This window comes from Ochotona curzoniae, unplaced genomic scaffold (assembly GCF_017591425.1).
Source record: "Ochotona curzoniae isolate NIBS_2020 unplaced genomic scaffold, NIBS_Ocur_1.0 patch423, whole genome shotgun sequence".
Lineage (NCBI taxonomy): Eukaryota > Metazoa > Chordata > Mammalia > Lagomorpha > Ochotonidae > Ochotona > Ochotona curzoniae.
The window spans coordinates 296,846-324,524 of NW_024466999.1; the positions used below are offsets into that span (position 1 = coordinate 296,846).

The window sequence follows — 27,679 nt, forward strand, 5'->3', positions numbered from 1 at the left end:
GGGGCTGTATTGTATCACCCTGAAATTCATGCACTGGAGCCCTAACTCCTAGTACCTTGAACATGGCTATATGTGGAAATAGGGTGGTTCAAGAAGTGATTGAATTAGGGTAGGTCTAATCCTGTCTTAAAAGGGGACATTTGAATATACCAAGAGACCCCAGGGATACATGCATACCAAGGAGAGGCCATGTGAGGACCCAATGAGAAAGTCTGTGTTTATAAGCTAGGGAGAGAGGTCCTAGAAGAAACCAAAACTCCTGTCACCTGATCTTGGACTTACAGCCAGCATAACTATGAGAAAGTCAACTTGTGGTAGCACTTCAAGGCAACTCTACCAGATTAACACATCTAATAAGTGCCTACACCTTGATCTCTTGATGAGAATGGGAACTGTGAGTCAGGAATTTGTTTACCACAGCCCACTTGGAGCCTCGAAGGTGTGTTCGAGAGGCAGCATTATGGGTTAGGAGGATGTGTCTAGTTCTTCACTTGAAGGGCTCCAGGAGGGTTTGTAAAGTCTTGTTCAAACTCGGGCCCTTGGGGGCAGGAGTTGGTGCAGTTAGGTTGCCACTTGGGTCACTTGTGTCTCATATCAGGATGGCTGATTTGAGTCCCCCCTTCGACTTCAGATATAGCTCCCTATTAATGTGCACCTGGGAGGCAGCAGGTGATGGCTCAAGTGTTCGAGTCCCTGATACTCATGGGTTAACCAACACTACTCACTGGTGCATGCATAAGCTAGAGTGGGTAGAGGCTAGTTGGGCTTTGCTGCAGCATCAGCTGGCAAGTGCTGGGACTGGGGGCAAATTCTGTCAAGTTAGACTACAGAACCATCTGGAGAGTGCAAGATCTGGGCCTGGGAGTGGGTCCAGTAGGGAAACTGTGGGTGCCTCTCTGATGGGTTGCAACGCTCACTGGTAAGCATAATCAGGGCTGGGAATGGACCTGATCAGATACGTGGTAGTACCCACCAGCATGAGTATGGGCTGGATAGTGGGGTTGGTTGGGTTGAGCTAGGCTTCAATGCCCATTGATGTGTATAAGAGCTGAATGGAAGTGGGACAGACCATGTGTGTGTAGGCTGATGTGGGTGACAGACAGAGCTGGACCCCATACAGGCAAGAACACAGAAAAGTCAGGTCTGAGATCACTTCAGACAAGGTTTCTTTGGGGATCCTTCCAACTGAACCACTTAACTCAGAACTCCAACCACAGGGAGAATTGCAGGTTCCGTGATCTGACTGTGGAGTGCATGTGTCAGAGCTGGGCCTCCTCAGTGGCTTAGATGGAGCAGTGGATGGCATGCCCAGATGCACATGGAGGATATGGCAGTCCATTGGGGCCTGCAAAGGACATCTGGTACCACAACAGAGGAAGGAAGGCAGAACAAATTGATCAACTACCCCAGCCAAGCTTTGACAGTAAGTATCTGGGCGAACAGAGACTCTAGGGTAGACTATGTCAGACCTCGGAAGGATTTCTTCATCCTTGGAGTGGTAAAACTGACAGCATTTCAGAACTATTGAAATCTAACCGGAACCGTCAGAACACGCTCCACACCGGGGACCTTGGGATGACATCGGGTGACTGTTCCCCTTCCCTGGGTACTGAGGTGGTTGGGAAGCTGGATGTGTTTTCTCCTCTCATCTTCCTCCTTTTCCAAGACACAGGAAAAAAAAGAAAACTGTGCAAACAATGATTTCACTCACTTTCTTCTAACCCTTGACTCTTCCTACCCTAATCAATGATGGAAATATTATCAAAAATCAAATTTAAAACAAACCAAACCAAAAAAAGAAACCACAGGAGTGCCCCCTTCCAGCTGTTCTCCCAGTGCCATGTACATACTTCTCCTACAGAGAGGGAGCAGAGGAGAAAGACCGACACTAAGATTTATGTAAGGCACTGACTCATGTGAAGAGGAAGGTCCGAGAGCCCAAGAGCTGATGGTGTAGATGCAGGCTGAACGTGAGGCCTCAGCCCCGGGGCGCCCGCGGTCACTGTGCACCCCAGGTGCACGGCCGTGCACAGCCAGCTCAGCCTTCCTCTGCCTCATGGTTCTGTCTAGGCCCACTCACAAGGAGGAGGGGCCTCAGCCTGCTAATTTAAACATTGGTCTTCCCCCCAAACACCCTCCCACACACACCCAGAAATAATATGCAAGCATCTCTCTGCCCAGTCGAGTCGATACATGAACTAACCACAGACCTCTCTGGCTGAGGGCTGAAGACACTGGCCTGGGCTAATCCCCACTCCTCCGCAGATGACTGAGAGGCCGTTCCTGCCATCTGGAAATCTAGAGATGATCCATGGCAATCCTGAGGCTGTGCTGCCCGGCCGCGGTGGACTATGTTGGGATTCGGGTTTCAGCTGCGAGATGGAGTAAGGGCAGCCAGGGTGTGCTTACAGGACAAAGTAGAAACAGTATCACTGGGGAGGTGAGCAAATACTGTGGGAGGAAAGAGAGGGAAAGGGTGGGGGGGGGTTCAAGGATTGTTTTATGGGGGGGTAGGGGGACCCCTGGGACAGAACTTCCTCTCTCCTCTCTGGAGTCAGTGTCCCCCTGGATCCAGGTCTCCAACCTCAACAAGTAGCTTTACTTCCACCCAGAATGTGCTGCATTATTTCCACAGTCTTTTTGCCATGAGACTTTATCCTAGAAACATCATGTGGTTCTGGCCTCATAAAATCACCTACACTGTTGGAGGAAGCGAGCTTCCACGGGGTCTATGCGTAGACACCAAATGCAAGCATGCAAGAGTAGATGGGGGGGGGGTCTGGTGCCGTAGCCTAGCAGCTAATATCCCATATATTAGCTTGAACGCGCAGGGATCACATATAAACTCTGCTTCTAATCCCAGTGGCTCTGCTTCCCATCCAGCTCCCTATTTGTGGCCTGGGAAAGCAGTGGAGGATGGCCCAAAGCCTTGGGACCCTGTACCTCTAACCCTAACCCTGGAAGAAGCTCCTGGTTCCTAACTCTGGAGCAGCTCAGAATCCAGCCATTGTGCTCACTTGGGGAGTGAGTCACCGAACAGAAGATCTTCCTCTGTCTCTCCTCCTCTCTGTATATCTGTCTCTCTTCCTCTCTGTATATCAATAAAAATAAATAAATTTAAAAAAAAAAGAGTAGATAGGGTAGGACAATGATGCCCATGAGTCCACCACCAGTTTCAGCCACTTCCAAATTATAATAGTAATAATTTTCATTTATGCAACCTATTACCTTCCTTTGGATTATTTTGAAAGAAAATTTTTCATTATAATAATCAAAAAGTCAAAGGAAATTTTAAAAGTATATTCAAAATCAAATTTAAATTTTTTTTTAATTTTGAATTTTATGATATAGTTCCACAGAGTCTGGAGTTCCCTCCCTTTCCCATCCCCCCCAACTGCAAAATCATATTTTTGTTTGTGTAACTGTATCAATGTGATCCTAAAGAAGGACATGTTTTTAAAACAGTATAATCACATATGCCATTATCATAACTAAAAAAAAACTATTGCTTAGCTTTATCAAATAGTGTTTATAGTTCTCTGATCATCTTAGAGGAATTTTTAAAAATTACTTATTTAACTGAGAGGGTACGTGGAGAAAGCTCGTATCTGCTGATTCATTCCCCAAAGGGCTACCATGCCAGGAGCTGGGAGCTCATCCCAGGTCTCCCATGGGGATGGCAGGAACCCAATTCCTGCAGTCTCCCGGGGTCTGTGTCAGCAGGCAGGAGGCAGGTACGGAGCCCAGGCACCGAGACAAACACAGCGGGCCTCTTGGCCACCAGGTGACACGGCTTGCCGTTCACTGGGTCTGAGTGATTGGGTTTCCTATCTCTCCAGCTGGACATGACCAAGGGCACATGCTGTCCCTGTGAGGGCTTTTGTCCTTGCCCATCAGTTGGAAGGGCTGACTCACTCACGGGCATCCATCCAGGTGACAACGGTCACTCCTGTGCAGGTGGGCAGACAAGCGGTGTGTATGGGCAGAAGGTGGCCTCATCCAGAACATGAGGAGCTGCCCTTGGCAGGGGTGCTGATGAGACCCAGAGCCCTCACTTGATCCCATGTGCACCATCTTGAAATCCACATGCACTGCCTGGGTTCCCTCCCACCCCGACCCCTTCAGCCAGGACCTCCAGGGACATGACCAGGGCAGGGTCTCCTGTACATCTGCCTTACTGAACCCCCCGAAGGCGTAGCCAGGATTGGGGGCCCCCCAGGTAACTGAGACCTACATTCTGTACCATCCTGAGAGGAGAAAGCACTGAGGTGGGCTGCCCTGTAGGCCCAACTCCAGCCTCTCTGAGGGAAAGGCCAATGCCAGCTGCCAGAAGGGCCAGGATGCCAGATCTGCTTTGTGACAGTCACCTACACAGCAGCCAACAGAACTGCTACAGGGAGGAGGGGACTGGCCTTTTGCCAGCTGTCCCAAAGGCTCTACGCAGAACTCCTGAGGATTCATTCCTCCCAGGGGTTGGCCCTGATTTTCCCACCCCCTCCTGGGGCCAGACTAAGAGACCCCCTGAGACCCTGGGATCGCTTGCTTTGAGATGCCCACATAACTGCCCAGTGACAGCGCATTCTGGGAAGCAGCCTGCCTTGGATGCACCAGTTTTGCGTGCAGCCCTCCTGATACCAACCACTGGTCCAGGACCAGAGGCTGTCAGATGGCAGCATATGGTGTCCACCACGGCCGGGCAGATTTCCTTGGAGAGACCCTTCCTCTTCCTCCGGCTGCTACCTGGGGTCAGCCAATTTGCGAGGAGGGGCCTGAAAGCTGACAGGGCCTGCATTTCCTTCCCGCTTGGGCCCGAGGGGGCCTGACAAGCAGGACTCCAGAGGAGGAGGGAAGGCAGGGATCCAGGGAGCCCTGTGTGTCCTGCCACCCCCGCCAAGCCTTGTGCTGATGAGAGAGGGTGTGGGCAGAGGCCTGACACACGGGCCGGATGGGAGCAGCCATTAGCACTAATGAGGCAGGCGGCCTGAGAGCATTGTACTCTGGAGCCGCTTGCCCACCCAGGGAACAGTCCGTTCTGTTGCTTTGGTTTCCAGGAACCCTAGGCGGGAAGGGGTCTGGGGACAGCAGTACAAGTGGGGGGTCTTGGGAGAAGTCAGGAGAGAGAGACAGGAGGGGGGCCAGGGTCCGGCATGCTGCCAGGACAGCCTGGATTTGGCCATATGGGCTTCTCTCCTTCACTCAAAGACATCTGGGGTCTGCCTGTGCATGCCCACCCCTGCCCCACAATGGTTACAGGTCCATCACCCCCGTCCACACCCTTGGTCCAAGTTCCTGGAAGCAAAGCAAGCAGCATGCCACGTAGCGGCTGAGTGAGCATCTCCGGGGCCACAAATTAAATCATGCTCTAAAGGCCACCTGCTTTGTTCTTGCTAATGGCTCCAGTCTGGTCCACCTCTAGATCCCCATGCAGTGGAAAGCGGGGACCCTGGGCACCCTAGCTTGTTTCCAAACTCTAATTGGCTCTCCCTCAAATTGGAGATGGGTACACCCTCTTGTAGAGTCTGAAGGTTCAGGGTTGCAGGGAGGAAGGCTGGCCACAGGCGTGTCCCCGCCCTGTAGGGGTTGGAGGGTGGGGGGCAGTCTCTCCCTGCCAGGGGCAGTCACGTGTGGGTTCTTCATTATTAGATCCTGCCATATAAACTGAACGCCTGAGGCAGCAGGGCACTCTCAGCAGGAATACAGCAAGCAGAAGTGAGTCCTTGAAGTGGACAGGGACTCCTATTCTTTGGGGGGCCTCTTGTGGGGGTGGGGGAAACCCCTAGAGGGAACTCTGAGCATGAGGGGGGACTAAGTGGTGGCTCTTCCTGCCATACCAGGCCATGCTGATTACAGCGCTGCTGAGCTGTGCCCTGCTGTCGGCACTGCCTGCCATGCACGGGGCCCAGGTGGGCATGCCTCCTTTGGCAGGCATCAGAAGGCTCGGCCAGGCCCTGTTCCCAGAGCTCACAGGTCAGTATGCACAGGCACAGGGCTGCCTGGGGGCTGGATATTCTCTGGCCATTAATCAGCTGCCTTGCTCAAACCCTTCAGTCCCCTTCCTCATCCCAGCCTGGGGGGTGGGGTGCATGAAGGAGGAAGTCTTCCTTCCACCTGCTCTGCCTGCCCCAGGCCTGGGCTTTCAGACCCCGCTGAGGAGGACGAAGGTGGAGCTGGCAGAAGAGGATCTGCTGCCGGAGGCTGAGGCGCTGGCAGAGGTAACGGTTCGGGGAACGGGGAAACCTGGCAGATCTCTGGAGGGGGCATCCTTCTCCCCTCTCCCCTCCAGATCCCCTGACCAGCGGCAGCACTGCGGGCCACTCCTCCCCCATGCGGTGGTCCCAGGTCCCAGTCCTTGAACGCAGCTGCCAATGTCCCCGCTTCCCCCACCTCTGCAGGTGTTAGACCCGCAAGCCCGGGAGCCTCGCTCCCCTCGCCGCTGCGTCAGGCTGCACGAGTCCTGTCTGGGGCAGCAGGTGCCATGCTGCGACCCGTGTGCCACGTGCTACTGTCGCTTCTTCAACGCCTTCTGCTACTGCCGCAAACTGGGCACTGCCAACAACCCCTGCAGCCGCACCTAGCCGGCTGGGGCAGATGACGTGGGGCTGGGGCGGGGGGCACAGGGGACGCCAATAAAGGATGGAAACAACCCCAAAGCTGTGGTGCTTTTGAATGTATCGTCGAATGGGGACGGTGGTGGTGGTGGTGGGGGGGGTGAGTTCATGGCTGACAGGGGGCGTGTCACCAAACCAAGAAACTACATATACGCACACACTCCTTACCCCAGCGTCTGGACCAGGCATCTGAGCCACATATGCGTGCATTTTTTAAGGTGCCGGGCGCCTTGGAGCTGGTGGGGAAGCTGAAGAGAGCCGCGCTAAAGCACATGAGGGTGTCACAATCGCGGGGAAGGCCAGGAATAGCGTGCGCTCCAGTGGTCTGTGACATCCAGCGAAGCCCAGCTCTGAGCAGACCTCACTTCCCTCTCTGTGGGGAAGCTTCCTTGGCAATCTGAAATCTTCTCCAACTATAAACACCTCCCACCGTTTCCTTAGCGCGGCAACCGGGAGGGCTAGAGAGAGCGCGTGCGCCTCACGTACGCCTCGCAGCCACGGGCGCCACCAAGCGGCCAACCTCGGCCATGTGCGCGCCTCCTCCCTTCTACGCGCAGGCGCAACGGGTCGGCCAGCAGGCACCCGGAAGCTGGACGCCTCCTCAAAACTCCGCCCTGTTGAAGTCACGTGAGCGCTCGTGCGTCACCTGACGCACTTGACAGCCCGCGGCCGGCGCCGCGTCAGCTGATCTTGGAGTGGCGTTTGCGTGCCGGCAGGTTGGGGTTCTCCGGCCTCGCCATCCGCGCCGCAGCCATGTCGTTCTTCCCGGAGCTCTACTTCAACGTGGACAATGGCTACTTGGAGGGGCTAGTGCGCGGCCTGAAGGCCGGGGTGCTCAGCCAGGCCGACTACCTCAACCTGGTGCAGTGCGAGACGCTTGAGGGTGAGCCGCAGGGCTGGACTGAGGGGTTCTTCGAAGGCCACGATGGAGGCCGGCCTGGGCCTGAGGGTTCGGAGGTTCTGGGCGGAGAAGCCGGAAACGGGCGGTCTTTGAGGATCTGAGAGGCCTGTCTGGGAATCCCGGGACTGATGGCGGGCGAGGGGCGGGGGCAGGCGGGAAGTGGATCTTCCTGCTGCAGTCGACATGGGCTCAATCATGACTTTAAGAATTGCAGTGGTTCGCCTTGGTTTGGGCCAGCCCATCTTGCGTTATGCTAACCGTGTAGTTTGGGAGGAGGATGTAGGAGCCTCTTTAACCTGCTAAGGCCAGAGATCTGTCCTGTGGTCAAGCTTAGGGAAGCTAAACGCAAATGCACCATCCCTCCACTTTGCCCACACATATCCTCCAAGGCCTTTGGGATTATTGTGACTTCGCCGTGGCCTCCCTGGGCAACTGCTGAGCCAGTGAGGGTGTTGGCGGGGCAGTGTCTCCTGAAGGCAGGGCTTAGGAGAGCAAGGGATGACCAAGAATCCAAGTGTCTGACCCCAAATCCCAGGCCAACAGTGGCGGGAGGGGGTGGCGTGTATTAGGACACTGTGTCTTGCACAAGAATGGTGAGAAGTTGAGTTCTGCTTTCCTCCCAGTACCCAGCTGCAAAGCAGGTGGATGCCCTGAGGGCCAGCCACAGGTGTACTGAGGTAGAGCTGTTGTGCTGGACTTGCCTCCCTCCTCCAAGATGGTCGTGAAGGGCAGCCTGGCTGGGGTGAGTCCCCATGGGATCCCTGGAGCAGAGGGATTGATGTAGCCTCGGGATTAACAGCTCAAAGGGGAATATGGCCACATGATTCAGCCACAAGAGGAAAGTGTCTCGCCAAAAGCTTTTGATGTTAAAGAGGAGCTTAATCTCGTCTTGTTTCTCTTGCAAACTAGACCAGAAAAGTGGAAATACATACTGTTAAAGTAGAAAATGTACTGTAAAAAATTTATTTATTTATTTATTTATTTTCGGCTTATTTGAAAATTGGAGTTACAGAGAGCTAGAAAGGGAGAGAGAGAGCTTCCATCTGCTGGTTCACTCTCCAGATGGCCACAACAGCCAGGGCTGGGCTAGATCAGAGCCAAAGCTTCTTCCAGGTCTCGCATGTGGATAACAGGTGCCCAAGATCTTGGTCCATCTTTCACCACTTCCTCAGGCACATTAGCAGGGAGCTTGGATGGGAAGTGGGGCAGTTGGGACTCAAACTGTAGCCCATCGCAGATGTCAGCCTAGAGATAGTGGCTTAACTTGCTACATTATTTGCTTATGAAACTGAAAAACAGTTATTGTAGATATGGGCCCCACGTGGTAGCCTAGTGGCTAAAGTCCCCCCCCTTGCACACACCGGGATCCCATATGGGCGCCAGTTCGTATCCTGGCTGCTCCATTTCCCTCTTATCTCCCTGCTTGTGGCCTGGGAAAGCAGTCAAGGAAGGGCCAAAACTTTGGACACTTCACCCACGTGGGAGACCTGAAAGAAGTTCCAGGACCCTGGCTTTGGATCAGCTCTGCTCCAGCCATTATGGCCACTTGGGGAGTGAAACGGTGGACGAAAGATCTTTCTCTGTGTTTCTGCTTCTCTCTGTAAATCTGACTTTCCAATAAATAGATAAGTAAATAAATCTTTAAAGAAAATAATTATAGATATGGCTAACATAAATCTGTACGGAAGTTCTTAGCTCCCTGTGCGAGTGGCAGTGGGAAGGAGAGGAGAGGGCTTTAGGGCACCGTGTTGTAGGAGTCTGCCAGTAACTTGATTTACTGTAGGGAGACTTCCTGGAGCAGGGCCTGGCACACACTTGGTGTGTAGTGTGTTTTGTGGGCTGACTTGGACTTGAGGAAGATCTTGCTGAATCTAAAGGGGAACACCAGCATCATCAGCTGGAATTAGGTTGAGTGATTGGTTTGAGAGGCCAACTTACAGAGAAACAGAAGATCTTCCGTCTGCTGGTTCACCGCACAAATGGCCTCAAGAGCCAGAACTTGGCTGGTCCGAAGCCAGGAGCCAACAGCTTCATCTAGGCCTTCCATTTGGGTGCAGGGGACCAAGGCCTTGGGCTGTCTTCTGCTTTTTTCCAGACATGTGAGCAGAACTGGGTAGGAAGTGAGGTGACTGGGACTTGAACCAGCACCCATGAGGGATGCTGGCACAGCCAGGGGAGCAACTTCCAATTGCTATACCACAGTGCTGGCCCCTGTTCCGGGCTTTTCTTTCTTTCTCTGCCCGCCCCGCCCCCCCAATAAAAGATAAATAAATCTTCTTTTTTTTATATTTGTTTTTTTAAAGATTTATTTTTATTATTTTCTTATTGGAAAGGCAGATATACAGAGAGGAGAGACAGGGAGGAAGATCTTCCGTCCGATGATTCACTCCCCAAGTGAGCGCAACGGCCGATGCTATGTCGATCCGAAGCCAGGAGCCTCTTCCAGGTCTCCCACGCGGGTGCAGGGTCCCAAAGCCTTGGGCCGTCCTCAATTGCTTTCCTGGGCCACAGGCAGGGAGCTGGAAGGGAAGCAGGGCTGCCGGGATTAGAACTGGTGCCCATATGGGATCCCGGGCGTGCAAGGCGAGGACTTAACCACTTGCGCCACCGCGCCGGGCCCTAAATCTTCTTTTTAAAGATTTATTTATTTTTATTGGAAAAGCAGATATACAGAGAGGAAAAGAGGCAGAGAGGAAGATCTCTTGTCTAATGATTCACTCCCCAGCTGGCCAAAGTCCCTGGAGCTGAGCTGATCCAAAGCCAGGAGCCTGGAGTCTCTTCCGGGTCTCCCACATGGGTGCAGGGTCCCACAGCTTTGGGCCATCTCGACTGCTTTCCCAGGCCACAAGCAGGGAGCTGGATGGGAAGTGGGGCTGCTGGGATGTGAACCGGCACCTATATGGGATCCTGGTGGATTCAAGGTGAGGGCTTTAGCCACTAGGTTTATTGTACCAGGCCCTGTTCTAGGCTTTTCTAACTCCTGCTTCTACTTGTCCTTTGTAGAATTCTAGGGGTCCAAGATTTACATCTGGCCAGGAGGCCCTCTGTCGTCCTGCAGACAGTGCTGTGCTGGGTGGTCTTCCTGTTCAGTGCACACTCCCCAGGCCCCTTGTGGGATACCATGCTGGCTTTTCCTGGCATTCAGAATCGCGTGCTTTTTCAGATGTGTTCATCATATAGAAGCCAGCCCCGCCCGCCCCACGTGGTGCATACCATGAGGCAGATTGAGGAATTCGGTGAATCTGGGCTTGAGTTCCAACACTGAAAGTCAGTGGATTTTCTTAGATAAGTGATTCAGCACCTCTGAGAGCATCCATTTCTTAGACTTTGAGTCGCCCACGAGCTCTGCTGCCTGCACAATGTGGAGCGCCACACCAAGGGCAGAGTAAGCTCTCGGCAGACCTTGGCTCATGTTTTCAGTGTGGCTTGTGCTTGCCTGCCTGCTTCCTGTTTTCTTCCATGAGGCCCAGTCCTAGTGCCACCTCATCCTTGAAACTGTCTGTAACCCTGCTAGGTTAGAAAGTTGCCCTTTCTGGTGCAGTGGCATATCCGGTCAAGCCTCCTCCTGTGGTGCTGGCATTGCTTTAGTTTGCTAGTTCAAGTCCCAATTGCACCACTCTGATTGACCTCCTTGCTAATGGCCTGGGAAAGCATAGAGGATGGCTTAAGTGCTTGGGCCCCTGCACCCACACGGGAGACCCAGAATAAGCTTCTGACTGCTGGCTTTGGATCAGTCCGGCTGCTGCCATTGGGAGCCTTTTGGAAGTGAATCAGTGGGTGGAAGATATCTCTCTTCTTTGGACAGGCCCAGCTGTAGCCATTGCAGCATTTGGGGACCGAACCAGGGGATGAAAGATCTCTTTCTGTCTTTCCTTTGCTTTCTCTCTAACTCTGCCTTTCAAATAAAAAATAACATATATTTTTTCTTTAGAGAAAGTTATGCTTACAAGAGTTTTTGACCTATTTTTTTTTTTCATTTTAATGAAGGAGAGGCACAGAGTGGTCTTCGTTTTGCTGGTTCACCTCCTAAATACCTGCAATAATTGTGGTTGAGCCAGGTGGAAACAGGGAGCCCAGGACAGTCCAGGTCTTCCATTTAGTAGTAGAGACTTAGGTACTTAAACTATCATACTCTGTAACCTAGGCATTCCTTAATTGGAGTTGGAGAAGCAGAGCTGGGATTCAAACCAGCCACTCCAAGGGGATGTAGGTATCCCAAACAGCTTCTTGACTGCTGTGTCAACCCTCCCCCACTGGCCCTGCCCTTGCAGAAGTATCTGTAGGTAGGATGTCAGATTCAGGGGACCTCGTATGCTAGAAATGCTCAAGAATTTCAAAGTTTGGGGATAACCAGGAGCAAGAGGCAGTGACCAGAAACCCCATGTATTCTCTGTGGAAAGTGCTCTTCTTCTGCAGGTGACATGGGGTTGGCATCTGGGCCACCATTGCTGGGTATTTTGGTCTCAGTGTGTCTGGGGGAGTGGGGTGGGGAAACCACAGAAACCTGTGGTTTCTAGTGAGATCGGTAGGTGGGTTCTGGAGTGATGAGCTGTCCAAGGAACATGTTTCAGGTACTGGGCATTTCCCAGAAGGCACAGGACATTGGCCAAGGGTATTCATTTGATCTGCAAGATGGGGCAAGTATGGCCTCCTCTCCACACCCTGGTTTATTTGGCTGGTTCCAGTGCAGAAAGGTCCCTGCCATGGACCTTTCCTGTGCTGAATGTGGGGCCTCTGAAGCCCAGATTCTCTTCAGGAACAGCAGAGGGAACCTGGAGTGGCCATTCCCTTAGATGAGCTGAAGGGATAGATCTGAGTGGATACAAAACTGTCCAATCCTGGGCTTTTCTGGGTGTGTTGAGTACCATCTGGGAGGGACTTGCAGGGAAGAGGAGACAGGCCAGAGATATATAAAGAGAAATCACAAGATTTATTTTGAATGTTTTCATTCATTCTCTTTCTTGCTGAACACCTTTAAAAACAAATAAATTTAGGGCCAATGCTGTGGCACAGCAGATAGATGCCAGTATCCCATGTGAGCACTGGTTTGAGTCCCAGCTCCCTGCTAATATGCCTGGGAAAGCAACAGAAATGACCCAAGTGCTTGGGCACCTGAACCCTCATGGGAAACCAGGAAGAAGCTCCTGGTTCCTAACATAGGACTGTCCCAGTTCCAGCCTTTGAAGCCCATTTGAGAAGTGAGCTGATGGATGGAAGGTCTCTCTGTCTTTCCTTGTCTTGCTGTAACTCTTTTTTTTAAAATTTATTTATTTATTGGAAAGTCAGATATACAGAGAGGAAGATTTTCCGTCCGATGATTCACCCCCCAAGTGAGCACAACAGCCGATGCTATGCCAATCCGAAGCCAGGATCCAGGAACTTCTTCTGGGTATCCCACACGGGTGCAGAGTCCCAAGGCTTTGGGCCGTCCTCAACTGCTTTCCCAGGCCACAAGCATGGAGCTGGATGGGAAGTGCAGCTGCTGGGATTAGAACCAGCGCCCATATGGGATCATGGTGTGTTTAAGGCAAGGACTTCAGCCGCTAGGCCACAGTGCTGGGCCCTCAGATACATTGTTTAAAATCTGATGAGTCTATTTAAATAAAATCAGAATGTATCAGCAAGAAATAGGTTCCCACTCCTGGAGCGTTCCAAGCTGAGACCTAGGTTGGTGAGCTTGGGGCGCACATCTTCTAGATGTTGGCTCACAGCATTAATAATGTCTGGTCTGAATTTCTGGAAACCCCCTATAAGCCCTTTTTTTTTCTGCACCTGAAAACTCAGTAGTCTGTGGGGTTCCTAGGGCCCAGGCTGCACTATTGTCATGTGGCTCAGGTTAGAGCTCAGGATCCCTGTCCATAGCTTCCTTGGGCAGTTCCCCTTCACCTCGCCACTTTATCTCTTTCTTTTGCCTCTCCCCGGACCCCCTGAAAGTGATTCCATCTTACACTGGTACATATGTTAGCTCGATTTTATCTGGGCAGCTGTTTATGGTCAAGTCAATAACAGTCTGCTCAGGGAGAGATAACCCCTGTTTCACAAGCCTTGTCCTGGGAGGTAATGTGTTACAACTTGCTCTGGTGAGTGATAACATAACTTTTTTCTTGGATTTGCTCAGCAAGTTCCTGGGCCTGGTTTCTGAGTTGGAGCCAATCCCTGAACCCATGCCTGGACCCCTTTTAGATCTTCAAAAAAAATAGGCAGAAGCCAGCCGTCCAGGACCCTTTGAAGGATAGGCTTTGTGGATGACCAAGGTTGCCATGTGGCAGAGAGGAAAATGCCTCCTACCTTATTGTTAACACTTTGCATGAAACTCACTCATGGCTCTAAGTGGCACACTGAACACGATGGAGAATCTGCCTCACGATAGGGCTGCTAGACTTGGAACCTGGAACTCTGATATGCTTTCCCGTATTGGAGTGCTGATTCACATCTCAGTTGTTTGGCCTTTTTTTTTCTTATTTTTTTTTTTTTAAATACTCATTTCTTTGAAATTCAGAATCACAGAGAAAATGGGAGAGAAAGAGAGATCTTCCATCCACTGGTTCACTCCCTAGATGACAATGACCAGGGCTGGGCTGAAGCCAGGAGTCAGGAGGCTCCTTTTAGTTCTCCCCCATGGGTGGAAAGGAGCCCAAGTACTTAGGCCAGATTCTGTTGCTTTTCTAAGGCCGTTTGCTGGGTGTTGGATCAGAAGTGGAGCAGCTGGGACACATACGGGTGCCGGTGTCAGATGCTGACACCACTGGCAGCACTTGACCTGTTACGGCACAATGCTGGCACCCAGCTGCTTTGCTTCTGATTCAGCTCCCTGCTGATGCTCCTGGAATAGCAGCAGAGGATGTCCCAAAGACTTGAATCTCTCCCACCTATGTGGGAGGCCAGAATAGAGCTGGCCATTTGGGGAATGAACCAGTGGATGAAAGGTCTCCCTTTCTGTCACTTTGCCTTTTAAATGAATGAATAAATAAATCTTGTTTAAAATGGATGGATGCAAGGACATGGCATAATGATGATTTAGCTTGTGGATGGCCTGTGTCTGTTCCGGGTCAGACACAGGGGCCTCTGGGTGCACAGAACCTTTATGTAGAGTTTTTTTGGGGGACCAGGCATCAAGAAGATCAGAGCTCCCTTTCTGGTTAGCTGTGTAAGACTGAGTATGTCTGTCCACTTGTAAAATGAAATAGAATTCACCTGCTTGAAGTGAATTCTTCAAGCAGGCATAGCCCTCTCTGGAGCTCAGTGTTTATGTGAATGGATGAGTGGGCCATGGGGAATTAGAGAGGAAAAATGGAGGGCGCCGTCCCAGGGGTGCACCATGTCACAATCCTGTTCCTGCATTGCTGTGTGCTTGATTTTGTTAGGCATACACTCATCACTTAGAGATGAAGGGGTAGACAGTTGGAGAAAGAAAATGGAGAGCTGGGAGGGTGCAGCTTGGCCCAGGGCTATAGAGGGCTGCAGATACCCAAGCTGCCTTCCACATTCTTCAGCCTCCCCCCCCTCAGAGGGCCCTGTTTTTCTGACACAGGACACACTGGCTCCTCCTGGCCAGAAGCAGGCCCACAGCTCTGTGTTTTGCTTTCCCAGGCTCACATGCCCCTCGGGCCTGTTACAGTTCTTTATAGCACATTCCTGCATGGCTTTGCTGGTATCTGTGGCCCCACTCCCCATGTGGACTGATGGCTGGGGGAGGTGCAAAGATTACTTGGGAGGGAAGTGTTGTGTTGAGCAGGGATTGAAGTTGCAGCACCCTCCTCCTGCCTCCTTTTTGATGATGTCATCCTCACTTTGGCCACAAGAGGGTGCACCAGGATCACTTGCTGCCCTAGAGCCTGGTCAAGGGGGGTGTGGCTGGACCCACCAGGCTAGCCAAGCTGCCTAGCCAGTGCTCCTCTGCCTAGCGTTTGCCTGCAGCTGCTGAGCTCTGCCCTGAGCTCTGCTTCCCTTGCTTCCCTTGCTCAACCCCCAGTTAGTTAGCCTTCTAAGATTAGGCAGGCAGGGCTCAGAGCTCTGGGTCTCCTGTCCACCCTCACCTCCTCATGCTTTAGCACAAGCAAGGGGACAGTGCCTGAGGCTTTCTGCTCTGGGGTTCAGTGCAGGCTGTTCTGGTCTTGATCACCAGCCCCTTCTCATGTGAGCCCGCTTGGGCCATGTTGGCAACTCTCCAAGTCAGAACCCGCATTCCAGCCCAGTGTGCTAGCTGTGAGCCCAAGAGTGTGGCCCACAGTTCTTGGACACCCAGCAGCATACCATTCCCCAAGGGTTCTCACCCTTGTCCTGCCACCTGGGCCCTCTAAGGAACATACACAAGTGTATGTGGCAGGTGATGGCACACGTATCCAGGGTGACTCCAGGAGAGGAATGAACCAAGCTCCCGACCCCAAGGAGGTCCACGCAGTCATGTTGGGAATAGAGTTGTTTAGAAAGCCACTAGGAATTGTCCTTCTCCATGTACAATTTTTGTTCCTTTCCATTGGCCTCCCTGTCCTCTGCCTCATCCAGTCCCTCAAGCCTGACTGATTTAAAGGAAAAACTGTCTCACATCGGCGTGTTGGCCTTCTTCCTATTTTAGAGATGGGAAAACCAAGGGTCCCAAAGGCTGCTGGCTAGGCTGCTCTGCCTGTGCACCGCTGGCACTCTGTAGCTCCTCCCCAGGACTGTAGAGGGCGCTCAAGGAGCTAGACCGGGGCCCCTGTGAATGTGAATGGGGTTGATCTTGAGGACAGCCAGGTAGACCTGTAGCAGGGAGATGGGGTGCAGGGGTAACAGACCAGCCTGGCTGTTGGGCACCACTGTGTGGCTGGCCCTGGGGACTTGCTCAGACCTTGTCCCAACTCAGATACTTAGGCAAGGGGTTTCAGGCCTTGACCTCAGCTCAGCTGAGGCTTGTTGTTGGGTTGGCAGCTGGGGCTTTCCCCAAGGAGTCACCTGTGGTGACCTTGGTGCTGCAACTGAGTCCTGGCTGCCCGTCCTGCCTCTGCTCTGCTGGCCTCTCGTATGCCGGCCCAGGATGCTCAGGCCTCTGCTCTTACCCAAAGCTCCTGGGTGGCCCTCATGGGATTGGGTTACAGAGGGCAATGCAACCTGGACCTGACTGGGCTACAGCAGTAAAGCAGGATCTAGCCAGGCTTCTGGAAGGAACCTTAAAGAAGTTTTTCCTGTGATTTGGAGTCTTAGGTGAGACCCAATGGCTTCATGTTGTCCCTGTCCCTCCCCTCAACCTCCCTTTCATGTGTTCCTTATTCATTCCTTGATTTGCTATTCAAGGCTGCCTGGACTATGCCTCTGAGTACCCAGCTCCCATCTCAGGAAGGGGTAATGCGGGTAAGAAACCCTGCCACTCCCTTGGCGTAGCCAGGTATCTGGCTCAGAGCTTAAAGGGATCTAGCTTGAGGATCAAGGGATCAGGTAAGCTCAACCCCTGATCCGCCCCCACAGAATCCTGACACTCACGGGTTTCCCTCCCCATCTCCACCCTTTCTGTTTTAAACTGGATCCCATGTGTCTCAGGCCTGGGGAGACAGGGCCCCTCAGTGATCTCCTTCAGGCCTTGTTGAGGCGCCTTGCCTCCCACCTCCCTGGCAGCTGTCATTATTCAGAGTTAGCTTCTGCTTCAAGTTTCTTAAACAGATGATACCTCCCTCTCAGGGGCCAACCAGGCCCCCAGCACTGATCACACTCCGTCTGGTAGGTCCCACCAGGCCCAAAAGCAGGGCAGTTGGAAGGAGAAAAGAAAGGAAGGATAGGTGAGGAGTGCTGGGGGATTCTGCCCAGGACTGGCCTGGCGCATGCAGCTTGGTCCTGGAGCTTTGGGGAATGGCTTCTTCCTGAGGCAACATGGCCTCCTGGCTCCAAAGGAAGCTCCAGCCCATGAGCACATCCACAGGGCCTAGGTGGAAGCAAAAGGAGGATTGTTGAGTTCTTTCTTTTTAGCGGCTCCAGGCACCATGGAGTTGGCAGGATGCTGCAACCAGGATCTGGCCTGACCTGACTCAATTTCACTGAGAATGGCAGCCCCTGGGGAAGCCCAGAACTGCCCTTCCTGAAACCCTGTGGGAGCAGGTGCCAGCTTTCCTTCTTGTCCTTCCTCCAGAGCCTTGCGTGTGTGGAACAGGAGCCCTTGCATCCAGGACTGGCGTGATGGCTCAGGTGTTGCGAGGCGGCAGGCTCTGGAGCTGGCGACATGGGCTTGGGCCAGCTTTGGAGCACAGTTCACTGCCACAGCTGACTTTCCCTGCGTTGCCTGGCACTTGGCCAGCCCAGACCACTTTACCAGTCTTATTCACACCCAGATAAGCTCAGATCTTTGGGAGAATGAAAAGCAGCTCTCCTCCCAAGCTCTAGATGCACTCTGTAAGCTGCAGGTTGCCTAACCGGGTGACAAGGCTGGAGAAGAAAATGCTTGCTCAAGGTCAAAGTGCAGGGTAGCAGCAGAGGAGGCAGGCGTGGTTTCTGTGTCCAGGGTGAGGCTCCGTTTCTTAAATCCCAGGCAACGCCGTGGCCCACGAACCTAAGGAAGCTATACTTCAAGCCCACTTTCTCCTGGGACAGCCAGTCTGGTGGAACTGGAGGGCCTGTGTGGGGATGGTCCAGTGAGCTGCTGTCCAGTTGGATCTCTGCTCAGCCAGAGGAGAGCTTCTTGGAACTTGCCCTGGGTGCAGCCGCAACCAGTTCTGCCCCTCCCTTTGGCACATTGGACGATTGCCTGCCTGGCACCCTCTTGACTCTCGGATGAGTTGACTTCCTCATGCGGCGTGAGTGATGCTTTCATTCATTCAGCCGCAGGGACGAGTTGTTCCTGAGAGTAATTAAATGTGGGTCTGTCATCACCTGCCACCTGTCCTGGAGCAGAGAGTGGGGTGGTGAATTTGAGGCAGACATCCTGCTGCCTCCTGGACATGGGGCAGAGGGTGCCGCTCTCATCCAATTTGTGTATCTGATACTGGGCAGTGCCAGTGACCTCTGCTGGCTGCTGGGGCACCTTTGCAGATCTTGCCCATTCCCCTGCTGTGAATGCCTCAGTTCATCAGGAGGCCTCCGGCCTGAAACAAAAGCGGGCCCAGGGGCTGAGGAAGGAGAACTTACTGTCCTCTCCCTGCAGAAGCTCTGCTTTGTGCCAGCTGAAACCTAGTAACTTGCATATGCCTGAGCCAGCAGCTGACTCCAGGTTCTTCCCAAGATAACTGGCCTGCCAGCTGGGGCTTCCCGTGTAGCAAGAGCTGCTCTTGGCTATGCTGCCTCTTGCCTGCTCCTAAGACCCCATATCTGCAGTTCAGGGTGTTGTGGATTGGTCAGAGTTCACTCCTTAGCCTCTGTTGTCCAGGTTGCCAGGACTCCAGAGCTTTATATGATCTTTAATGGTAGTTAAAATGAAGTGTGGGTGTGGGGATGGGTGCCCTGTGTCATCAGCCAGCTATGTATCTCTTGTCCCTGGAGATCACAGAATGAATCCTGTGTGCTTGTATGTTGTTCGCTGCCCAAGGTTCCTTACAGGCATGACATGGAGGAGGACATGCTGGAGCCTGCGAGAAGGGTTGGGACAGACCATGGAGAAGAAGGACAGGGGCTTCTGTAGAGGACAAAGTAGGGTGGCCTGGGCATGCACCTAGAGTCAGGGGCACAGACTGAGTCTGGGCTGTACTGTGTCTCATTCTTTCGGGATTCCACTTTATGTTCAGTGTCTGTGTGCAGGTGCCTGCACTGCAGGGCCTTTCACCAGGTGACGATGGGCCAGGAGCCTGGGTCCAGCAAAAGCTCACACACTGGGTGGGGGGTAGGGTGGAGGGGTAGAATTGAACCCCAGAGACCTGTGGCTCCAAAGTGCAGATTCTCTCTCGTCTGCCTCAGTCACCCAGAGTGACATAGTGTATAACCATTGTGCAGGTAAAATGGTTCTGCAAAGGAGGACAGAGCAAGGCATGGACCCAGCTGCCAGATGGTACATGAGCCTGCACTAGCCAAGGAAATGGACCAGGGATGCCCAAGTGGGGATGGGGTACCAAAATTCTGGGTGGGCCATGACAGGTGGCATGTGGAAGAGGGGAGGAGGAGCTGGTGTTGGATAGAAACAGTTGGAACACAGGGTTAATCAGTCAGTTGGCATTTGGTGAGATCTACAGGGAGGCTTTGGCAAGCATTGGCAGAAGCCTGAGCCCTAAAATGTCACTCTGTGTTGCAGGCTGCCAGTAAACCCAGGGTTAATGGTTTTCCTGCCATAGTTTCCACTACAGAGAGTTCCAGATGTGAGCTGTGACCCTGCAGATCCAGCCAACCAGAGCATGCATCTGCTTTGGAGCTGATGTGAGGAAGAGATCTTTCCCCCACCCTCCAGCACATTTCCCAAGGAGGGGCAGAGGGGCTGTGGTCACTGGGGGCTACCAGCCTGGCCCCGTCTACCATCTGTCTGAGTTTCCTTGCTTTGAGTCCCTTGGAGTTGTAGCATTGAAAGGAGAGCCCAAGTCTAGTCTCTTCAAAGTAGACTCCTTTCCTGGGTTCCAGAGAGTGCTAGTACAGACTCTGAGGCTTTGCCACCCATGCCAAGGACAGCAGGGTGGGCACGCCGGGCTCTTGGGGACATATGCTCACATCTGGTTTCACTCAATGGGCCGTGATTCCTGAAAACCCCTGAGCTCCCCAGGAGAGTGTCATTGAGTAACCTCTGGAAAAGCAGAAATGAAGTCTGGGAACACACTGTCCTCTCACACTCTGCTGTGGCCAGCTGGCCAGCAGGGCCCCTCTGTGGGCCATGAGGCCATGGGTGACTGTGGAGCAGGGGCTGCTCCACCTAGTGTGGTGGGCCAGGGGCTGCCTCCATCTTGCTGCACCCCTGGGACCCATAGGACCAATCCACCGCCTCTCTGAATCCAGCACAGAATTTGTTGGAAGAGCCGTGCATTACCTACCCCTAGGAGTCCCAGAGGGACTGAGAGATCCCCTTCCAGGCTGGAAGGATTTGAGGGAAGGTGCCAGAAAGTAGGCAGGGGCAGGACTGCCCAACTGCCTCCTCTCCAGGCCTGGCTGGGTCTGGCTGCCAACCCTATACTTTGTCCTGCACACAGGAGAGAATGCTGGCTAGGCCGGTAGTCCTCGTGCCCTCCTGTTAATCAGGAGCTGGATTTGCAGCAAAGGGTTCCAGCTTGTGATCAGGGCCCTTAGGCTGAGGAGTTGTGGCCCAGGAGAATGGAGGTTAAGGGAAGAAAGGTGTGGTGTGGACAGGTTTACGCCATGGGGCCAGCCCGAGTCTGGTGTAACCTAGCAAGCCCTGGGAAAAACAGCCATTGCAGGAGGGGTTTGGGTGGCAGGTGCCTCTCAGAGAGCTGTGTTCAAGCCAGCAGCAGTGGGCTTTGACCTAGCAACCTCAGGGTGCACAGGGCTGCCTGGTGGAGGAAGGGTGGCAGTGCCCTCCCTTACTTCCCAGCCTGGGGCGTGTCTGCTTCCCAGCCTGGCCTTTGTGGCTGGGCCTGACGAAGCAGCTGTTTGCTGCCCCTCAAGAGCACAGCTGTAGGGTAGTTGTCAGAGAAGCTCCCCAGCCTCCCTGGAGCACTTGCTGAGAGGGGGCTCCAGCCAGGGAACAGTACTGTGCAGCTAAGGCCAGGATCAAGGGCACAGGCCTCACAGACTGTGGGAGGAAGCAGAACACTAGCTCCAGGACCCTGGAGACTTCTGGGTAAAGTGGACAATGACATGTTGGAGTTTAAGGATAACATTTTGGTAGTGGTACGGAGAGTGAACTTGTGAGTGGGGTAGCAAGATGTGGGATGGGACACTTGGGTGGGCGCCAAAAGATGAAGTTGGTGGGAGAGTGTCTGAGAACTTGGGGGTAGAGGTGTGGAAGGGTCTGTGGGGCTGTCAGGGAAAGCTGAGGAGGAAGTCCGAGGTTGTGGGAGGAGGCAGAGACACTCGGAAGCACGTTGGTCTGCTTCCTCCTGAGTCGGGGTTGGGCTACACTGCAGAGAAGACATCTTGCTAGCAACAACATCTCGAACATGTAAAATCAGCTTCTGAGGAAGTCTTGCTGTGAGAGCTCCCAAGCTGGCCAGACATTCCTGGTGCTGGACCATAGATAGGAGGATTTGGGATAGACAGCTGGGCTTGTGGGTAGACCAGACCAGTCCCCCGAGTCTGCTAACCAGAACACTGCTCAGGCCTCTGCCTGTGTCTGGGCCTCTCAGGGGCAGTCACCAGGGCTGTCGGGCTGCTGAGCCTGGAGCAGAACTAGCCCAGGCCTTCCTGGAGCCTCTGCCGTCCTCGGCTGCCCTCAGGCTGGGCCAGGACTGGGTGGCTGGGTCTCCCACGAAGCTGTCTACAAGTTCCAGGCCTTTTCTCCTATGCACAGACCCCACCCCCAGTCACATCCCCTGCTCTGCAGCCCTCAGAGAGAACAGGAAGTTGGAGTAGAGGGGGTGTCCTAATCAGCCTTGTCCTGGCCCTGGCTGGGACCGTCTAACGAACTTGGGTCTGCCAGCCACTGGGTCTGGACGCCTCCAGCAGGGTCAGAGCTGGTTTAAAAGCCCTGTGTGGTCCCCTTGTGGGCGAGCTGAGGGATCAGCTAGCCTGCCTCCCTCCAAGTCGCCTTCTTGGCTGGCAGGCTGTCGCTTTTCCTTGGGTCGCAGGGAGATATGGGGCCCAGCCAGGGAAAGTGGTCTGGAACGGCCCTTTGACATCGTCTCTGGGGGCTTTTAAAAATGAGTTTCCTGGTATGGAAGACTCCTCAGGCCTTGGGCAGGGTTCTCAATAGAGTCTCCCCCGGGTTTGCTCTGATCTGACAAACGCCAGCAAAAACCAGCATTGCTCAGAGCCATAGCTTCCCAAGATGCAGTGTCAGCAGAATGCTGAGGCCCTTGCTAAGCCCTAGGGGTGGGGGCATGCAAATGAAAGCCCTGGCCCTCCGCAGTCCCTCCCACCCCACACACCCTCTACTTACATGCATCTGTTCTAAGCTTCTCCGGGAATGACTGATGCCGCCACTGATGCCAGAAGGACTTGTCGCTGAGTTATGACACAGTCCAGGCCAACGATGGTCAGGTGAACAGTGAGGATCCAGGCTGCCGCTAAGGTTGGAGGAAAGCATGAGCTATTCTCATCCAAGCCTGTGCCACCTGCCAGCTCTTACGGCACTACAGGCAGCACGGGTAGCCAAGTCCAGATCTGAAAGACCTGTTCTGGGCCAAGAGCTGTGGAGGGACATGGTTGAGGAGGTGCAGAGCAGGGGAAGAGACACCAGGGTTTGGGGTGAACAGAACCCACTAGCCTTGCTCTTCAGCCTAGTTGTGGGATGCTGGACAGATGTGTGGTTCTGTCTGATTTTTCATGCCTGCTTCTATGAAGTGGGCATGGCTGAGAGACACAGCAGGCAGGTTGCTCTGGGCGCACGACTGAGTCCGCCCGCCATGTGGCACATGTGTTTCCATTTAGAATGGGTCTGGGTGGGCTGAGGACTCCCACCCAGAGTGGGAGAGTTGGTATTGGATGGAGAGACCCATGGTGCTGGAGAAGGGAAAGGGTCCTTGACAGCAGGGTAGTTGCTGAGCCTTCCCAGGGAGAGGAGCCCTGTGGAGCCCAGGCGGGGCCTGGACCTGAGAAAGTTTCTTACTGCTGGACTGCTGGAGTTCTCCTGAGAATCCCCAGTGGGAGTGAGAGATACCCCTCCCCCCAGAGTTTCCCAGCAGCACATGCCAAGGCTGGGAAGGGCAGGGCCTACATGATGCCTGTGGGGTGGCGGGAGGGGGGCCACCCACACGGTCAAGAGCAGGAGGCCAGCGCAGGATCCAGGGCCAAGCTTCTGGTTCCAGAGCAGAGCAGGGTCGCTGACATGAGGGGCCCTGGTCCAGGAGACTGGGTTTGACCTTGGGACCCTGCCAGTGTACCTGACCTGGCCAGATGAACTAAAGAGCGAGAAGTCTCCTGTCCTGAGAAAGGCTGTCAGCTGGCTGCAGTGACTACTGGGATAAGAAGATAGGTTGGTTTGGCAGCAACCTTGCCAGACAGCTTGACCCAGAACACCATATTCCAGTGCTGGCTTCCTGCCACCTGTCCACTGTGCAGCAGCTTTCCCCAGTACAGACTTCAGCATTTGCTGGGTGTTGGTCAGAACCCCAGCTCAGTTTTTTTTTTTTTTTCTCAAGTGTCAGTGATTATTGATAGCCATAGTAGGTTACATTAGGGCATGAACATGTCTTGATAAATTAAGTAGGCTTTATTTCAATATGCTAATAAGGCCCAGTTTATATTCTCAGCATTTTTTAAAAAAGATTTATTTATGGGCCCGGCGCGGTGGCGCAAGCGGTTAAGGTCCTCGCCTTGCACGCCCGGGATCCCATATGGGCGCCGGTTCTAATCCCGGCAGCCCCGCTTCCCTTCCAGCTCCCTGCCTGTGGCCCGGGAAAGCAGTCGAGGATGGCCCAAGGCTTTGGGAACCTGCACCCGCGTGGGAGACCCGGAAGAGGCTCCTGGCTTCGGATCGGCATAGTATCGGCCCGTTGCGCTCACTTGGGGAGTGAATCATCGGACGGAAGATCTTCCTCTCTGTCTCTCCTCTCTGTATATCCGCCTTTCCAATGAAAAAAAAATAATAAAAATAAATCTTTAAAAAAAAAAAAGATTTATTTATTTATTGGAAAGTCAGATATACAGAGAGGAGGAGAGACAGAGAGGAAGATCTTCCGTCCGATGATTCATTCCCCAAGTGAGCACAATGGCCGATGCTATGCCAATCCAAAGCCAGGATCCAGGAACTTCTTCCAGGTCTCCCACATGGGTGCAGAGTCCCAAGGCTTTGGGCTGTCCTTGACTGCTTTCCCAGGCCACAAGCAGAGAGCTGGATGGGAAGTGGAGCTGCTGGGATTAGAACCGGCGCCCATATGGAATCCCAGCGTGTTCAAGGCGAGGACTTCAGCCACTAGGCCACACCACCGGGCCCCTCACCATTTGTTTTATACCACACACACACACACACACACACACACACACACACACAGATCATTTCAGGAGAGTAAACAGCATCTCAAAGCCTACCAATTTTGTGCAAGTAAGCCACATTTCTTTTTTAAAAGATCTGTGCACTTGCCCAAACTTAAGAATGTTAAAATCTAGCACTTGAAGCCCGTTTCTAGAGGTAGAAATAGAGGCAATACAATAGTACAGAACAGCCATCAGTTATATTTAATAATTCTTTTATAACAACCAAGTGATCAAATGCTGCAATAGGCTAAGCATTACCGAGGAAAACACTTTTATGGCAGCAATAGTTGGGATTACCAGATTAGGGTGAGGATGGGAAAGACATAGCCCAGGTGGGGCATGTGGCAAACACACAGCTTGTGATAAAAATACAGCCCAGCATATAGATAAAGCAGCAGTGGGGCCCAAAGGTAAGGCGTGGCTTGTCCCTGCCTTTCCCTCTCTCCTGTCCCAGTATCCCACATCCCAGGCCACAAACAGGGAACTAGATAGGGAGTGGAGCAGCCAGGTTATGAACCGAACCCCATATAGGATCCCAGCAGATACAAGGCAAGGATTTAGCCACTAGTCTACCATGCCGTGCCTGTCTGTCTTTGTAGCACACCAATCTCAGGGCCCAGGAGCATTCTGCCCTGGAGAATCACAGGAAAAGCTACCCTTAAGCATGAAGAACAGTTGCATGCCCTCCCCACAACCTCTCTCTTTAAGCATCTCACAGTAGTGAGATCCTCTGGACCTCAAGGACACAAGGGAGGGCTTGGCCAGGAGGGCAGGGGAAGTTGTCACAAGTGCAAATCTTCCTGTCATCTCCTGGTCCACCTCCCCAGGGGACAAAGAAGCTTGTTGTCTCCAAACAGCAGAAACCAGCCCTGGCTGGTGGAAGCATGGTTGCACACACAGGGTTTCCTTCTTGGCTACTGTCCTTGGTACTGCTGCCACAATCATAGTGCCATCATATCAAAGTCCAGAGGAAGACCCTCTCACTATCCATCCTTCATTTTTCAGTTTCTACTGAGCATGGATATGCCAGTGCTTGCTCTGTTCTCTGCTTAGCATACCACAAGGACCTGGACAGTGTCCTTGTCTTCGACAAACATGTGTATTACAATGGGTGGAAAAACTGCTGTCAAAAAAAAAAAAAGTGACACAAGGGTGAGGGTTACATGATGATGGGGCAGAGGCCTTGGAAGAAGTGGCATTTAGGGAGCAATCTGAAGGCTGGAATGGGAAGAGCCAGCAAGCCAGGGGTCACTCAGCCCTGAGGTGGGGATGGGTCAGCCTGGGAAAGTTTTTTGTCTTCTTTTTGTTTTTGGAGGGATGGGGAGGAGGTATGGCAGGAACAGATGTTGGGCAGCAACAGTGGGGCAACACATGGGGTTAAAGTATGAGGGACATAGGAACGCAAGAGGGTTTGTGGTCTGGCGTATGTTTGAAAAACATCACTTGAAGGGCTGGTGTTGTGAGACAGACTAGCAGCCCATAGAGGAGTGCCAGTTGGAAGCCTGACGGCTCCTCTTCAATCCAGCCAGCTCCCTGCTCATGCACTCGGCAAAACAGTGGAAAATGGCCCAAGTCCTGGGCCCCTGCCACCTACATGGGAGACCCAGATGAAGTTCCAGGCAGCCTGGCTTCTGCTTGTCTTAGCCCTGACCATTGTGGTCATTTAGGGAGCTAGACAGTGGATGGAAGGTTGCTTGCTCATTCTGTCTCTCCTCTGTTGTAACCCGGCCTTTCAAATAAATAGATCAGTCTTTTAAACAAAGCAAAAGATCTCTGCTGTGTGGAAGATAGACTAGGAGACCAAGTCAAGGATGAAAACTGGGAAAGTGCTAAGTTGTGGCAAGGTTCCCACTTCCCCAGGGTCCTTCTACTCTGTCTTGCATAGCCTTTTCCCTCAACCCATCCTACAGTGTCATAGGAAAACCCCTACGGTTGTCCTGCCTACCTCTAGCCACTCCTAAGGACAGCCCAATCCTTACTGCCAGCCTCCTTTCCCCTTCATGCCACTCATTTGTCCTTCAGAGCCCTTTCACTTACACAGGCCTACCAGCTGTTCCTTTGTTGTGGTGCCCAACATAGCAGGACCTCATCTCCAGCCTGTTCTGCTGCCCTTGCCTTTCTATTCCCATGGCGTCTCCTTTATTTCATATTCCTTGTATAGGCTTGAGGTCTGTGGCTTGCTCCTGAGGCCCTCGAGGGCAGTATCTGTGTTGTATTGTGCCTTAGGTTAGGGCTGATCTTGCATGTAGAAAGCCCTCAAAGGCTGTGGGTTGTAAATGGGACCTTGTATGAGCTTCCTTGTCATTTCCAAGCACAGTTGTTTGATTCAGAGTTAGACTTGGATCCTGGGTGCTTTTCTTGCAGCCCAGAGATCTGAGTCACTCCAGAGCCTTAGCATGACCCCACTGTGGGTCATGGGGAGATGGAGATCAGGGTAATAGATGTGAGGCAGAGCTGCAGGGGAGAGGCGGGACCTAGAATGGGGATGGGGCCTCGGGACTTCAGGGGAGACTTAGCAAGACCAGTCCTCACCCTCCCACTGTTGGGTTTCAGACTTGAAGTTGCACCTGCAGAGCACAGACTATGGCAACTTCCTGGCCAACGAGGCATCACCTCTGACAGTGTCAGTCATCGATGACCGGCTCAAGGAGAAGATGGTGGTGGAGTTCCGCCACATGAGGAACCACGCCTATGAGCCACTTGCCAGCTTTCTGGACTTCATCACGTGAGTGTCTTAGACCAGCTGCCTTTTGTGCCTGTAGACCGTTAGAGCCAATGATAGTTCTGCCAATCCAGCACTGCCCTCGGAGTCCTCTTGGGCCATGTGGACAGGTTATTTGGACAGCTTTGGACTACTACCCCTGAAGTGGGGTCACCAGCAACCTTGGGGTTGTGCTGTATGGTTGAGAGTGTGCCACATGACAGGACTAGGAGGGAGCCCTTGTCCTATACCTGAGGAGCCCCGTTTCTCACCCTGTAACATCCATAATGACCACTGTGTAGGACCCCAGCCCTATGTCAGGGTCAGGGGTCAAGGGATGGACTGAACCTGGGATGACCCATTCATGTCCTGTGGTTCGGTCTGGCCTGAGCCTTAATCTCTCTCCATTCTGACCACTACCCTGGATTGTGGGGAGATTGCAGGCAGGGGTAAGGGGTCCTGAATGCCCAGCTGCTTCTCTTCCAATGCTGGCCCAAGCCCCCGGAG

General features: G+C 53.1%; 2 protein-coding genes across 2 annotated transcripts in view; both read left to right on the top strand.

Moving 5' to 3' along the window:
* Positions 1-5,837: 5,837 nt before the first annotated feature.
* Positions 5,838-6,575, top strand: LOC121167743 (agouti-related protein-like). Its single transcript, XM_040997321.1, has 3 exons — positions 5,838-5,967; positions 6,127-6,212; positions 6,393-6,575. Exons 1-3 carry the CDS (start codon positions 5,838-5,840, stop codon positions 6,573-6,575), a joined length of 399 nt encoding a protein of 132 aa, XP_040853255.1.
* A 720-nt stretch (positions 6,576-7,295) lies between these two features.
* Positions 7,296-27,679, top strand: part of LOC121167691 (V-type proton ATPase subunit d 1) — a 34,914-nt gene continuing 14,530 nt past the window's right edge. The window contains exons 1-2 of the mRNA XM_040997246.1: positions 7,296-7,491; positions 27,025-27,196. Coding sequence (XP_040853180.1) covers positions 7,362-7,491; positions 27,025-27,196 — 302 coding nt within the window. The 5' untranslated portion in view covers positions 7,296-7,361. The remainder of the gene's footprint in view (positions 7,492-27,024; positions 27,197-27,679) is intronic.